At 45.5% G+C, this 16,441-nt stretch overlaps 1 protein-coding gene across 7 annotated transcripts in view; it reads left to right on the forward strand.

Moving 5' to 3' along the window:
- Window positions 1-16,441, forward strand: part of LOC119970403 (AN1-type zinc finger protein 5-like) — a 35,896-nt gene that overhangs the window by 16,806 nt on the left and 2,649 nt on the right. For 6 of the 7 annotated variants that reach the window (XM_038804969.1, XM_038804971.1, XM_038804973.1 and 3 more), the window contains exons 4-5: window positions 4,426-4,523; window positions 16,007-16,132. In XM_038804969.1, coding sequence (XP_038660897.1) covers window positions 4,426-4,523; window positions 16,007-16,132 — 224 coding nt within the window. Of the gene's footprint in view, window positions 1-4,425; window positions 4,524-10,837; window positions 13,391-16,006; window positions 16,133-16,441 lie in introns of those variants that run through there. The other variant, XM_038804975.1, reaches the window with a different exon arrangement.

The raw sequence follows: 16,441 nt of genomic DNA on the forward strand, positions 1-16,441 counted from the left end.
TACCGCTCACCATCACATATCTGCCGCCATTATCAGCCACAGCCTCAAACGCCACCCTCTTCCCCACCAGGATCGCCACCCCCCGGTTCTTCGAGTCGAGCCCTGAATGGAAAACCTGCCCCACCCATCCCTTCCTCAGACAGACCTGGTCCGCCACCTTCAGGTGGGTCTCCTGGAGCATGGCCACGTCCGCCTTCAGATGCGAAAACACCCGGGCCCGCTTAACCGGCCCATTCAACCCCCTCACGTTCCACGTAATCAGCCGGATCAGGGGGCACCCCTCCCCCGTCGACTAGCCATAACCCATCGACTGCTTGCCCCTGGCCATCACCCATTCGGCCCGTTTCCCTCGGCGATAGAACCTCACACCCCCCCCCCCCAAAACTCCTCCCTGGCCAATCCAGCAGAAACCCAGTATCCACCCCTCCTAGCCGCGACTCTCCCTCCACTGTACTCCCGTGAGCCAGCTGACCCCGGCAGCTCCCGCTCTAACTCCGACCCCTCCCGACATGAGGTCCCCCTCCTCCCCTGCATCAGCTCCTGGGCACCGCTTCAGCGCGGGAAACCTGGTCTAATAGCCACGCCCCTCGCCACCAGCTCCACCCCCTTGTCCCGGAGCGTGGGAAACCAGAGAAAAGCCCACGCTTTCACACTGCCCCATCCCACCAACGCAGCTTCCAAACCGCAGTCCCAACCCAACTACCAACTCCATACAAACAAAGACATAGATCAACCACAAACCCCAGTACCCCCCTTAGAACACAAAACCATAACCCACATCGTCCGAAAGCGAGAGAAAAAACAAAAACAAACCGAATAACCAGCTACAGCATAAACAATGATACATGAATAGAATAGAAAAACTCCCACAGCCCCCAATCTCTAGTTCAAGTCCAGCTTTTCAGCCTGCACAAAGGCCCACTCTTCCTCCGGGGACTCAAAGTAGTGATGCCGGTTCTTGTAGGTGACCCACAGGCGCGCAGGTGGCAACATGCCGAACTTCACCTGCTTTCCATGGAGCACCGCCTTCGTCTGGTTAAACCTGGCTCTCCGCTTGGCCACCTCCGCACTCCAGTCCTGGTAGATACGCACTACCGAATTCTCCCACTTGCTGCTCCTCACCTTCTTGGCCCGTTGGAGAACACACTCCCGGTCGCTGAACCGATGGAACCGCACCAGCACTGCCCGCGGGGGTTCATTCGCCTTAGGCCGCCTGGCCAGCACTCTATGGGCCCCCTCCAGCTCCAGGGGCAGATGGAAGGATCCTGCCCCCACCAGCGAGTTCAACATCTCGGCCACATCGGCTGGCAGGTCCGACCCCTCCAGCCCCTCCTCGAGGCCCAGGCTCCGCAGGTTCTTCCTCCGTGACCGAAGCTCCATCTCCTCAAACCGATCTTGCCACTTTTTATGAAGTGCCTCGTGTATCTCCACCTTCCCCACGAGGGCCGAAACCACCTCCTCGCGCTCAGAGGCCTGCTGCTGCAACTCGAGTATCGCTGCACTCTGGGTCTCCAGCAGCTTACTCGTCGTCACCTTCAGGGATTCCAACAACTCCCCTTTCAGCTCTGTGAAATAGCGCAGAAGGGCCGCCTGCTGCTCCTCAGTCCACTCCTCGGGCTCCACCGGCCGCCATTTTGTCCACCTTCCCCCGCTTTTCCAGGGGAGCTGCTGCCGTTTTTCTCCTCGCCCCACTTTGAGTCCGAACCATAAATCCCGGGGGGTTTTGCTCCAGACTCCTTTATCCACTGGGAATCATCGAATCAGTGCCGTTTGGGGCCCTTAAAAGAGCCCACAAATCCTTTTAAAGCAGGAGCTGCCGAACGTGCGGCTTAGCTCCGCATAGCCGCAACCGGAAGTCCGACACACAGTACATCTTGAGCAACAAGGGTCTCATTAACACGAGTCCCATTTAAGCGCACACGGTGACTCGTCAAATACACATTCCGTCTGAACCCCAAGTGTTGTTTTTTCTGCTCAGTCCCCAGATGATTGTCACATGGGACTCCACTCCCAAAAGCACACTTTAAATTATTCATACTAATAATTTCCCTTGACACTTTGCATTCCAAAATCCAGTCCATATTTTACAAATGGCACTTCTAAACAAAACTTCCACTCAATCCTGTCCATTGTTTTGCACCAACCCCTTCAGGATTTCGTTCGTCTTAACTGCTTTTACAAACTGAGATCCAGCCACCAATTTTCCATAGTCCTTTAATCCCTGTAGTAAAATCTCACAAACCTGCAAATCACTTCAAATATATCTTTCTGGTGTCTCCGCCTTTTCCTCGCTCAGTCTCTGTATTCTCTCTAATTGAACAGTGCTCCGTTCTAGTAACCTTTCAACCTGTTTCTTGGAAGCTTCTCTTCATTTCTCTAATTTCCTTAATTAAATGCTCTTCAGATCTCTGGACATTTTCTGAACCATTACTCCATGGTACAGCTTTTCTTCTAGCAAAGCTGAGGGATGTTCCCTCTAGCCTTCTAAACCAACTACTCTGGCTTCCAGTTAAAATTAAGAACAAAAGAAGGTGGCCTCCAGTTGCTGAGCAACACCCCTGCTACTATTTATTCTTCAAGCCACAAACACAATAGAAACAGTTAGAACTTAACCAACCCCCACACGTACAAACACCTTTGACCAACATAGTTGTCCCCTTCCAGACACAGAATAATAAACACACTTAAATCTATTTATAATGCTTACTAATACAAAATCCCTAAAACTAACTTTGTTTACCGAACAAGTGCAAATGAGGCATGACTACTGATTGACCGAAAGGACCAAAGATCCTGCACCAACACTGGCAGTTTGCATTTTATGCTTGGTATATAAATTGACCCTCAGGATTTTTAAAAAGCATTTAAGTTGACTTGTATGCTGAAATCTATGGTAAATTGCATTCTGTGGGGTGGGCTTAAAAAAAAAAATTGGTGAAAATATGTACGGTAAGGTAAAGTCGCTATAGTCCCAGATGACTGTTAGCACTACTGTCTCACAGCGCCGAGATCCAAGGTTCAATCCCAGCTCTGGGTCACTGTCTGTGTGGAGTTTGCACATTCTCCCTGTGTTTGTGTGGGTTTCGCCCCACAACCCAAAGATGTGCAGTGTAGGTGGATTGGCCACAAATGAATTGGGTACTCTAAGTTAATTTCTTTTTTAAGTAGTCCGAGATGACATGGGCTACTTTCCCCTTTTTGAGGGGGAGATAACTAGTGGTTTAACCTGAGGATCACCACACTTCGGGCAAGTGGCATGGCAAGGTTGAGAAGGCGGCCCTTCATGGGGTTGAGATTGTAGTTCGTCAAATTACAACTTTATTTTACAACACTTGAGATTGTAGACCCCATGCCCCTGTTGGGATAGCTAAGTAGTTTGAAGGTGGCTGTAGGAATAAAAATGTTCACTAATATTACAATGTATTAGATATCAGAAATATAATTTTTTGTCACAAGTAGGCTTACATTAACACATTAACATCGCCACATTCCGGCACCTGCTCTGGGACACAGGTGGAATTCAGAATGTCCAAATTACCCAACAGTGTGTCTTTTGGGATTTGTGGGAGGAAACCAGAGGAAACCAACGCTGTCACAAGGAGAGTGTGCAGACTCCGCACAGTGACCCAAGTCGGGAATCGAACCTGTAACCCTGCCGCTGTGAAGCCACAATGCTAACCACTCTGCTACCATGCTGCCCTGCATTGCAGATCTTTTGTTACATTTGTTCTTGACTTATAAAACAACGAATTGTCATGGGTGAATTGGATATAAGATGCATTTCAATTCATGGTTGTGCAAGTGACCATGTGAAGTAATTTTGAAAAAATCTTTGGTGCAACTGTCCTTTCTGAAGCAAATCTGCAAAGCAACTGACCCTACAGTAATTAATTTGAGTACAGAATTCTGAATGTTTGTTTGAGTTAAATGTATTTGATGCAATGCTTAGACATACTACTGCATTTGGATGAACCCAAGACAGTCCATCTGGCAATGTCCATGATGCACACATGTCAATTAGTCTATTTTGGACTCGACCAAAAACTGAATGTTTCACTTAAATATTGTCAAAACCACATTAATTGCCATTGACTTAAGACTTTATTGGCCTTTTTCCTTGAACCACCTACAGAGGCTGTAATCCACATTGAGTTAACATTTTTTCGATGCTCTGATGTCATTCAGACTTGTGCACAAGACTAATGTTTTTTTTATTTGCCTGTTATTGAACTTTGTTTATAATTTGAAGCTGGCTTGAGGGCAGTTGAGTTTTCCTAAGTCTTTGACGTGACTTTCCTTCATGCTCATTTAAAAATTTAAGAAAGTATTGGTGTAGAATTAAGGATTTGAGAATTTGTTCCTTATTTCCTTAATGAGAACTTAAATTCATTTTACTGATGGAAGGTGTACTTTTGTGCTTGGCAGATGTATGTCTGGATCAACCTTGCCTGTGACGCAGCAGATGACGGAAATGAGTATTTCCCGAGAGGAAAACGAGACAGAAGTTGAGGTAGCAGAGTCAGGTATGCTTAAATGTTTAAACAATCTGCATTCAACAGTTGCACTAACTTGCATGGGTTAAACAGAAGTTTGTTCAATGCCAGGTTTGGGGCCACTTCAAGTTGTTTCCATTAAAGCAACTTGTTTATTCTTTGACCACATAGTTGCCTAAAACTCTTCCTCTTGACCATAGATGGTGAATTGTAGTAGTCCTTCAGACATGGAAGTTTATTTGTGCTACAATCTTGGGACTTTGCTCAAATGTTCCTGTGCAACTCAAGGAAAAATAATATCTCTGAAATTGGGAATATATGTACAAAAACTTCAAGATGCCTCTGGAACGTCACTTGGCAATAGGAGTAGACCTTGGGGCGATTCAGCCATTTAACTAACATTGTGACTGATCTATTGTGCTCAACACCTACACAAGTCATATTCCCATATTGTTTCATTCACTTAGCGTTCAAAAGTCTCTGAACCTTGACTATACTCAACAACTGAGCAAACTTTCCTAGAACTAGGAAATTCTATCTCCATCTTGATTGGTTGATCCTTAGTTCGGAATGGACTCTCGGCAATAATGCTGTTGAGCTCTATGATCACCTTCCTCTTCTCTGGATTGTGGGGCTAGTTTTCTCAATCTACGAACCACTGTATCCTTTCTAAGACAAATATATGTCCTTTTAAGTCCCAAAGTACACCATACACCAGTTGGGATTTCATTAAAGCCCTATATAATTGCAGAAGATTTCCTTACTCTCGCTGCAACCCTTTCTAATTGCCTCTGCCACTGAAGGTATGTGGAGGTATGTTTTTGTCGTAGTTTGATTCCGTAAAGGAATCTTAAACTAATGGATGGATTTCAATCCAAAAAAGGAAATGGATTTTTGGGCTTCTCAGAGGTTGGAACTACAGGAGCATCAATTATTTCGAGGGTTGTGGGGCTGGATGAGAGGTGAGGGTATTGAAAATGAGTGAGAATTTTGAAATACAAGCCTAGCCAACAGTGTAGCTCAGTTACAGTGATCATGAATGCAATTTATTGAGTTGGGACACGGGAGGGGCGTTTTGATTGACTGCATTCACTAAGAAGGATTCATTGTTAGAATGCACTACAGAAGTTTGTTGCTGTGCTCCACAATGAGGGTAGCATGATGGTTAGCATTGCTGCCTCACTGCACCAGACCCAGGTTCAATTCTGGCCTTTGATCACTGCAGTTTGTACATTCTCCCTGTGTCTGCATGGGTTTTCTCTTGGTGCTTTTTTTCTACAGTCCAAAGGTATGCAGGTTAGGTGGATTGGTCATGCTAAATCGTCCCTTAGTATTCAATGGGTTGGGTGGGGGTGTGGGCTTACATAGGGTGCTGTTTCGGAGGGCTGGTGCAGACTCAACAGGCCGAATGGTCGTCTTCTGCATTGTAATGATTCTAATTCTATGACATGCAAGCCATGATCCTTGCCATAGAACTTCAGACCACCAGCCTGTGTCATCACTGCAAATCTCTTCTCTTCCATTTTCTTCATTGCAATGCTGCACATCACCTTCAGCAAATTACCCACGTATATTGAAATAATTACAGAACAAATGAGAAACTGTTCAATCTATGATGCCTTCATTCCAAAATCACACCAACTTTGGTCATTGGACTGCAGTATGCAGGTGACATTTGTGTGAAAGTAAGCAAGCATGAAGACTGCAGCTGGATGGAGTGTGAGCTTGAGAATTTGGTGAGTGATGGAACTCAATGAGTGCATTGACGGAGGAAGTGCTGTTCACTTAAATTGCTACATTATATAGAGACTTCATAAGAGCACAAAAGCAGCGGGCCAGGATACTTCCTAAATGGCAAGCCCAGTCCCTGGTTCCAGAGGGGACTGGCCAAGTTCTGAGAAAATCCAAATGTGGTGTCCCAGGAAAGCAAATGGTTGAGTATTTTTCTCACTTACCTTTCAGAATCTCTGGTATTTGTACAGTTTTATTAGATTAAGCTAGTGCCCCAGTTTATTAGATTGACTGGTGACCATTTCCTGTTTATTTTAATTTCATTGAAATAGTAATATAAACATAGGCAGAACATTAAAACATTTAAAGTGTAATCGATGAAAAATAATTACATGCTATAAACATGACTGGACAGATTATGTGGGGTGCCCGTGGCTGCAGAATTGAGTTCATGGATTTGTGTGATCAAAAGCAAACTCCTTTGCAGTGTCTGGGGTTGGCGGAACTTCAACTCAGTTATTTTAGCTGGAGACCAAATTAGACACTGAGGCATCAGTGAGGGAAAAGTTATCGCAACACTTTGATCCAGGTGGCAATCACATCCCTTGGGGTAGGATGTGAGACTGCAAGCAAAGCAGGTAAGGGGATCAAAAAAGGGAGAAGTAGCGAACCCTCAACCTTTGCAATTGTCCCAACAGATTTGAGGTTCTGGTCGTGATGGTCTGTACGGATGATTGCTGCAGAGTGAATGAGCAAACGTCATTATCCAAAATTCCAGAACAGTCCTGGCATATTGGAGGGTGGCAAATGTATGCTATTTTAAAAAAGGAGTGAAGAAACTGTTTCGGACCTGTCAGCCCAACATCAGTAGGAGATAAAAAGTTAGTCTATTATTACGGATGTGATAATGGGACACTTTCTAGCAACAGGATTAGACAAAGTCAGCATGCATTTATGAACGGGAAATCATGTATGACAAACTCGTAGAATGGATGAGGATGAAACAGTGGATGTGGTGCATTTGGATTTTCAGAAAGCTTTAATAAAAGTCCAACGTAAGAGGTTGGTGTGCAAAATTAAAAGTGCATGGGATTGAAGGTAATATATTGACATGGGTGAGAATTGGGCAGCGGACTGGAAACAGTAGGAATAAGTGGTGTCTTTTTTCAAAGTAGCAGACAGTGACCAGTGGAGTTCAGCAGGGATCAGTTCATGGGGCCTTAGTTATTCACAGTATACATCAGATATTTGGATGAGAGAACCAAAAGTAAGATTTCCAGGTTTGTTGATGACATACAAATCCGTCACACCACTCACCTTCCTACCAAGTTAAGATGCTTCAAGTTGAGTGAGTGGGCAAATACATTGCAGATGCTGTATAATGTAGATCATTGAGTTTATCCACTTCAGATGGGGGAACAAAATGGCCAGGTACTATTTAAATGGTGATACATTGGTAAATGTTGAAGTACAGAGGCAGCTGGGTGTTCTAGTATACCGATCAGTCAAAGCCTGAAGCAAGCATGCATGTACAGCACGCAGTTGGGAAGGCAAACCGGAATGTTCACCAGAGGACTTAAATACAGGAGCAAGAATGTCTTGCTGCAGTTATACAGGGCAGTTGAGACCACATCTGGAGAATTGTGTGTGGTCTTTATCTCCTTGACTATAAAGACACACGGCCACTGGGGGAGTGCAGTGAAGGTTCACCCCACATTGCTGGGGTAGCAGAATTGTTGTATGAGGGATTGGATCAACTAGGGTCAACTGTTTTCATTACAAAGATGGCAGTTGAGAGGTGACCAGAGGTCTACAAGATTGAGGGGCAAGGATAGGCAGGCACACTTTCCCAGGGTGGAGGGGTCAGTCACCGGGGGCTATAGGTTTAAGGTCCATGGGGCAAAGTTTAGAGGAGATGTTCGAGGCAGGTTTTTTACACAGGGTGGTGAGTGCCTGGAAAGCATTGCCAGGGGAGGTTGAGGAAGCAGATACATTAACAGCGTTCAAAAGACTCTCAACAAATAAATGGATATGGAGGGATACGGCACAAGGAAGTGCTGAGGGTTTTGGCAAAGGTTGGTATCGTGAGTTCATTACTTTGTTCTTATTCTTTGTTCTTGGCCTAAATTCACTGGAGTTTAGTAGAATGTGAGTGTATCTAATTGAAACATATTAAATTCTGACCGGATTAGATTTGGATTTGATTTATTGTCACGTGTACCAAGGTACAGGGAAACTTATTATTGTGTACAGGCCAGACAGATTGTTCCATACATGAAAAAACATAGGACATACGGTAAGTACGCAATGTAAATGCACAGGCATTGGGTGAGCATACAGAGTACAGTACTACTCTGTAGAGATCTTGGAAAGGTGCAGAAGTAACAAGAGTTGTTGTCATGGGTGACTTCAACTTCCCTAATATTGACTGGAACCTCCTTACTGCAAAGATGTCCAGGCCATTGGACGGCAGGCATTGACGCACGTTGCCTGGTTCTTCCTTGGCACCGGTATGATGGTGGTCACCTTGAAGCAGATGGGACCTCTGAGCGGAGATGGGAGAGGTTGAAGATATCTGCGATCACCCAGTTGATCTGCGCAGGATCTGAGTGCATGACGGCGGAACAGACTGGATGTGGGGTCTAGAACAAGGGGGTGACTTCTGAAGTTTAGTCTAAGTTAATGGTTTCTCCCTCCCTCATTAGTCATCCTTTTTGTTCTATAAATTTAGAGTACCCAATTAATTTTTTCCAAATGAGGGGCAATTTATCGTGGCCAATCACCTACCTTGCACATCTGTGGGTTGTGGGGGCCAAACCCACGCAAACACTGGGAGAATGTGCAAACTCCACATGGACAGTGACCCAGAGCCGGGATCGAACCTGGAACCTCGGTGCTGCGAAGCAGCAGTGCTAACCACTCCACCACCGTGTTGCCCCTCTATTAGTCATCCTGTACTGATTCCTAAATTCTCCCAATCCTCTGACTTGCTGCTCAGTTAAGCTCTACTCTCCTCTACACTTTTCTAATTGGACCACTTTGGTGAAATCTTTATTCTTCAGGACAGTATATAGGAATTAAAGCTTTTTTAAATTAAATATTTTTCATTTCTTAATACTTTTGATTTTAATTTCCCAATCTATCATAGCCAATTTGCCCCTCAAACCTGCATAATTGACCTTGCATCAATCATCAACTCAAATTCTTCTTCTTGATCACTCTTCCCAAAAGATACCATAAAATTACTAATTATCCTTGTCTTGTTAAACAATATTAAACTTGGCCTGGGTTCCCTTGTTAGTTCCTTGAACTTTGTCTTCATACTAGACTTAGCAATTCTATATGAAGATTAAAATTCCCATATTTGCATTACCTTTCCTGCATGCTTCTCTAATTTTCTGATTTAGACACCTCAACACTTTTTTGGCTACAATGTACTAAATTTGTCAGTCAACATAGTTTTTAACGTTTGAGAAATTTTAGTTTATTAAGAATGCTATGAGTAGGATCAATAAGGGACAGTCAGCAAATGTAATATAACAAAAGGCATTGGGTGGCACGGTAGCACAGTGGTTCACACTTTGTTTTACAGTGGCCCAGGTTCGATTCCCGGCTTGGGTCACTGTGCGGAGTCTACACGCCCCGTGCCTGCGTGGGTTTCCTCCCACAAGTCCCGAAAAGAGGTGCTTTTTGGGTGAATTGGACAATTTGAATTCTCCCTCCGTGTACCCGAACAGGCGCAGTGGTGTGGTGACGAGGGGATTTTCACAGTAACTTAATTGCAGAGTTGATGTAAGCCTACTTGTGACACTAATAATATTATTATTATTATTATTATGACACTGCTTGGTTTTTTCATGAGTACTGACATTTTGACGCAATTACGGAAGGTTGTTTTGTTTAGGTGGCTTAAGAAGTTTAGGTGGATTGACCATGTTAAATTGCCCGTTCGTGTCCAAAGATGTGTAGGTTAGATGGGGTTATGGGGATAGGGCAGGGAAGTGGACTTCGATAGGATGCTCTTGCAGATCCAATGGGTCGAATGGTTTCCTGCACTGTTAAGAATTTTATGATTTTTAATAAGGCAAGGGGAGTCAAACAAGTAAACAAAAGATGTTTATTTATAAGAACATAGTGTTTACAAGGGACCGGGGTGAACCTTACTGGGTCCCCTCTCTTTCAGTCAGCTCCTATCTGGCTGTCCTCAGCCCTGTAGTTAGCTGGGGAGCTCATACTCCTCGAGCCACAAGGGGAAAACAATCAAGCCTGCCCTGTGCAGATTATTATACCACCCCCAAAAGGAATGATGAGGCCAATGAAGGCTAGGAGTAGACAAAGATGTTTAAAACACCAATGACTAAGAGGGAACGGAAGGAACTAGCGCAGTCTCGCGGGTGCGAAGCAAAACACCTACTCGGGTAACACCCTTGTAAATCTTGTGTGCAGCGTGCTTTTGTGCCTGTCAGGGAGCAACAAAGACAACCTAGTCTGGAGTTGGCAATCCATCAACATTTCAGCCGGGGCCACTCCAGTAACAGCATGAGGTGTAGTTCTATGAGAATAAAAAACGTGCCAGCCTGATATCCATCAAACCTGTGGTTTTATTTCTTCAGGCCCTGCTTCACCCTCTACGGCATTCTCTACCAGTCCATTCAAGACACTGGGTGATGAGTGGTGTGAGCACGTCAATGCCATTTGCTTTTGCAAATGCAGCGAACTCCTTATTAGTAAACGAGGCCATGTTGTTGGCAACGAACATCACCGGTAAACCATGGGCCAAAAAAAGGTGCACTACCACTCAATGGTGGCACGGGGGATTACCGACACCTTGACCGCCAGCCACTCCAGTGCGCGTCCAACAAGCTGAGAAACATGGATCTTAAAAATGGGCCGTGAAATGCACGTGAGCTCAAACCCAGGGATGTCCAGGCTAATCCCATGGGTGGAGAGGCACTGCTGCCAGAAACTTTTGATGGTCTTGACAAGCTGGGCAGCACTGGACTACCAGCTCACGGTCCGTATTGATTCCTGGCCAACATTTTCATCTTGGAGACGTCCAATGTGCCATGTGAAAGTCTTTTTGGAACCAAAGCTTGTTCCTTCGCAGGGACAATGACACTTGTGTCCCATGGGAGAATACAGTCCTCGACAGTCAGCTCCGATATCTTGGTAGAAACTCCATTGGAAGGTGTTGTCCTGGTCCACCGGACAAAACCACAGCAGATCTTACTGTGTCCACTCATGGATGCAAGCAGGGGAAGACTAATCAGCAAGTCCACATTTGCTATCCATATCCCCAGTGTTGAAACAATTTAAAAGCAGAGCCTACCCCTTGATCTGGGCTGATGTCGTGGCACTGCCTTCAAAATGCCAAGCAATGGTTTACAATCAGTAATTTATGAAACACTGGCAGCCATAAACGCACTGATGAAAACATGTAACTCAACATGCCCGCCGGACCTTCTTTCTCTGTGCACGTTGTTACGCTCCGCGGCCATCAATGTCTTAGAGGCAAAAGCTACTGGACAGTTGTTAGTCACCTGTCTGTTGGGAGAGGATGGTGCCAATGCCATACAGCGATGCATCATTGGACCGGTACAGGGGTTTAATTGTGTCAAAGTGAGTCGGTACTCATGACAAAACCAATGACTGCTTCACCAACTGGCATTGCCCCAAATGTCTGCTTTACCAACTGGCATTGCCCAGGGCCGGTGTTTCTGTAGGAGAAAGTGAAGGGGGGCCAAGGTGGTGATTTAATTCTGAATACAATGGCCATTATAATTGATCCGGCCTAAGGAGGACCGGTACTCTGTAGCAACACATGGCGTGGGGGCCATCTTGATCACCTGGTACTTTGTCGGCTACTGGGTGCAGGCCATCCCCGTCAACCCAGTAGCCCAGCTACACAACCTCTCTGAAAACGCACTTTGCTTTACGAGGGCGGGCGCCATATTCTGAAACTCCTCTGCAGTACTACTTCAAGGTTCTGCCTCCGTGGCCTACATGATCACATTATAGAGAGATGGCAACGCGCTGGCGACTACCTAACCGAAACACCGCGCATGCCGAGGAGATGCCAAATGGAAGCCGGGTGAACTTTTTTTTTCCTATTTAGTGTTGATAGTAACATGATTTCTTGAGGCCTTAAGTTATAAATAAGCATTGCTCATATCTAATTAGTGAATGTAGAATCACCTGCCAACATGGGGTAGAGATCTTCAATTCGAGGTAGCGCTTATGGGTCTAAAAGTGAAGCCGGCTTGAAAGTGGACAGTCCAATCCAGTTTCACCCCGGAACCACTGGTGCCACTCAGTCAATGAAACGAACAGGCCATATTATAAAGGTTCTGAAATCACAGAAGTTTGGCCTCTACCATACCAACAATCGCATAAGGGACCAGTCGAGCACGAAAAAGGCAGGGCCAGGCCTGCAGATCCACTATTTTCGCGGCAGCTACCTTCATTTTTCCAAGGCCAGGCCCAAAAACGTCCAGGAGTGTCTGTAATACTGCATTTAAGCCCCTCCCATCTGAAGGATATGTTGCCAATCTATCTGCAAATGATGCAGCCAGTCCCTACCCAGCAAGTCGGGACTGTCCCCCTGTGCCACAATGAGGCGGTGCAAGGACTAATGTTGGTAAACCACCAGGACCAGCGTGGAGCCTACAATAGCCAAGCATACTCCTGGTGTACACGGCAAGGCATGCGGCCATGCATGCCAACAGCCATCAATTGACTCACCCGTGAGAGATCCGGTCGAACACTTGGTGCGGCAACACAGAGCGGCAGCTCTGTTTCCAACTAGTGTCTGTTGACCTGCACAGGGATAGGAATAGAGGCCACCTGTAACGCAGCCACATAGTTCAGCTGCATTTCTGACTTGCCTCTGCACTTCGGGGTGCCCAAATATAGGGTAGCACTGGGCTGATGTCTATCATGTCCTGGGCAGTCAGGCCACTGTCTATCACGCTGCTGGTGACCTTGGCGACTCCATCCACACCTCGAAGGGATGGTGTCTGCCCCTCCTGAATCTCGAGAGGGCATATTTTTCATAGAATTTTCAGTGCAGAAGGAGGCCATTCAGCCCATCGAGTCTGCACCGGCTCTTGGAAAGCCACCCTACCCAAGATCAACACCTCTACCCTATCCCCATAACCCAGTAACCCCACCCAACACTAAGGGCAATTTTAGCATGGCCAATCCACCTTACCTGCACATCTTTGGACTGTGGGAGGAAACCGGAGCACCCGGAGGAAACCCACGCACACACGGGGAGGATGTACAGACTCCGCACAGAGTGACCCAAGCCGGAATCGAACCTGGGACCCTGGAGCTGTGAAGCAATTATGCTAACCACCATGCTACCGTGCTGGACCTACCACAGTCCAGGACCTCCAGCCCCTACAACATCACGGCGGTACATTATAGTCACTGTGGAGGGGTGGCACCAGACAACATCACCTCCATTCCCTGGAGTTCCTGCATGCCCCGAGCAGTGTACTCCTGTGAAAGAAATTTTGCAAAGCCTGTGGAATGTTGGGGTGCTTTCACCTCGAATTGTCGGGATTATTAATACCGCAAACCAGCTGTCGTATCCGCCAAGTGCCATATTCATAATATTGATATTTTTCAGAAACATACCCAGCAACTGACTCCCTTTCCACAGAATTGAATCTGTACCTTTTGCACATTCAATGAGTTTAAATTATTTCCCACCAAAGCCATGAGCTAGTCAAATGCTATCTTATTCGGTGCTGCTGAAGATGTGTTTTGCAGGCCGTTAATAGGATCAATGTCTGGTGCTCGCTTTCGGTAATACAACATCTTGGGCCTTCCAGGATTCAACAATGGGGTCATCAAAATCATCAAATCAACCAAATAAGGCATAATGAAGTACTAACTCCCGTACCCTTGTCCAAGGGAGAAGCAAAGTCAGAGGTGGCATGGTTGGCAGAGTTGTACATTGGCAGTTCGTTTATCCTTGTTGCCAGTTTAATAAAGGAGGAGGGGTGGACGAGTAAAATATGATGTACTATTTGCAAGGGGTTTGGTTGAACCTCACCGGGCCCCCTCCATTGGTTGGTTCTTGTCTGGCTGACCTTTTGCACAACATGGTTCACGCTCCTCAAGCCACAGGGGAAAACCATCTAGTCTGCTCCATGTGAACGTGCAGGTTATTACAGTTACTATGCAAGATAAGTGCTCATGGAGTGAGGTGGTAAGATGGGCAGCCCGGTAGCATGGTGGTTAGCATAAATGCTTCACAGCTCCAGAGTCCCAGGTTCGATTCCCAGCTGGGTCACTGTCTGTGTGGAGTCTGCACATCCTCCCCGTGGGTTTCCTCCGGGTGCTCCGGTTTCCTCCCACAGTCCAAAGATGTGCGGGTTAGGTGGATTGGCCAGGCTAAATTGCCCTTGGTGTCCTAAAAAAATAAGGTTAATGGGGGTTGTTGGGTTACTGGTATAGGTATACGTGGGCTTGAGTAGGGTGATCATTGCTCGGCACAACATCGAGGGCCGAAGGGCCTGTTCTGTGCTGTACTGTTCTAATTCTAATGGTTGGTTAAAAGGAAGCAGCTGGGATATAAGGGAAATTTCCAAGTTGACAGGCTGTGGCTGGTGGAATGCTACAGGAATTAGCACTGGGAACTATTTTCGACCTCTTCATCATGTATCCAGGTTTGCTGCCAATATAAAGTTAAATAGGACTGTATTCTGTGAGGAGATGGCATGTTAAATATGTGGACAACGAGCTGAAAGGTGGGGAATGAGGTTATTCACTCTTGTAACAAGATTGGGAAAATAGAATTTTTAAGTTCCAAATTTTTGGAGAAGTGAGATATTTATTTTTGTGCAAGGAACACCTTTAAATTCATTTCCGGGATGTGCGAGTTCACAAAAGTCTCTTGCGACAATTGTGTAGGGCTTTGGTGAGGCCATAGAGTACTGTGCAGCTGGGAAAGTGGAGCTCAGGATAACTATCATCCATGACCATGTTGAATAGTGAAACAGGCTCACCTGACTCCCCCTCCTATGTTCTGTCTTTACCTGCCTGAATTTGATTCCTGGATCTTTAACATCTGAAATTTATTTTTAAATTCTTCCATGATCTTGCCCAGCCTTGTAACATATCACCACACCTCCCCAACACCCATGCCACCAGTCATCGGGGAATTCTACCATTTTCTCCTCCCTCTTAATTCATTTAAAAACCTGGTCACAAATGGGTTTTTGCTCGCCTGCTTTGACTCAACTCAGTCTATATTTCTCGTGCAAGTGTTTTTTTTTTCTGTTTGGGGTGCTGTTTAAATGCAATTTGGTCTATTTTTGATGCAAGGCGAGTATTTATTGTCCATCCTTAATTGCTTTTGAAGGTGGCGAACCACTGCAGTCTGTAGTGGAGGTAGATTGCGGTTGGGTAGTATTCAACAAAACAAACCCAAGCTGTTTAAAACAGTGCTCTAGGAAGTTGTTTAGGGCACCTTTTGGTTGAGTGTATAGCTGACATTCTGCACCTAGTGTTACTATGAAATGGGAAATGCTTCATAACCAACATGACTGCAGTATAAATACCACGAGGGGCTCAGAACCTTTCTGATTTTTACAGTGCTTCATTGCATTCAATACTGAATACGGCACAATAGGCAAGTTATTCATTTCTGAATATTTATCCGAAGTGTTTGCAAAATTGTGAATCAGAATAACAGCATGAATTGTAATTATTTGCTGTAGATGTCTAACTGCAGAATTCATGTAACTTAAATTACCTACTTGTGTTGATAGTTATAGCGCAGCCATCTGCAATAGCTACGCCAGCAAGTCCATCAGAGAGTGAAGAGAAGTCTCCAGAAGTACCCCGACCAAAGAAGAACAGATGTTTTCAATGCCGGAAAAAAGTTGGTCTTACAGGTGAGACTGATCAGTATAAAAAGAGAACAGAATGTAATCCTTTGTTAGGTCGGAAATTTGTTGCTTTAAAGGGCCAAATTGGGGACTGGCCTTAATGAAATGAAAATCACTTATTGTCACGAGTAGGCTTCAAATGAAGTTACTGTGAAAAGTCTAAGAAGTCTGTTCATTATCACCTGAAAGGCAGATTCTTTTGCTCATCCTAGCCAAAATCAGTAAACAGTTGTAGGTCAGGTGAACTCCATAATATAATTTGGTGTGTTCAAAACCCTGACCCATAACACCTTTATGTATTTCCTGTCTTTGCTC

The sequence above is a fragment of the Scyliorhinus canicula genome, chromosome 8 (genome assembly GCF_902713615.1).
Source record: "Scyliorhinus canicula chromosome 8, sScyCan1.1, whole genome shotgun sequence".
NCBI lineage: Eukaryota > Metazoa > Chordata > Chondrichthyes > Carcharhiniformes > Scyliorhinidae > Scyliorhinus > Scyliorhinus canicula.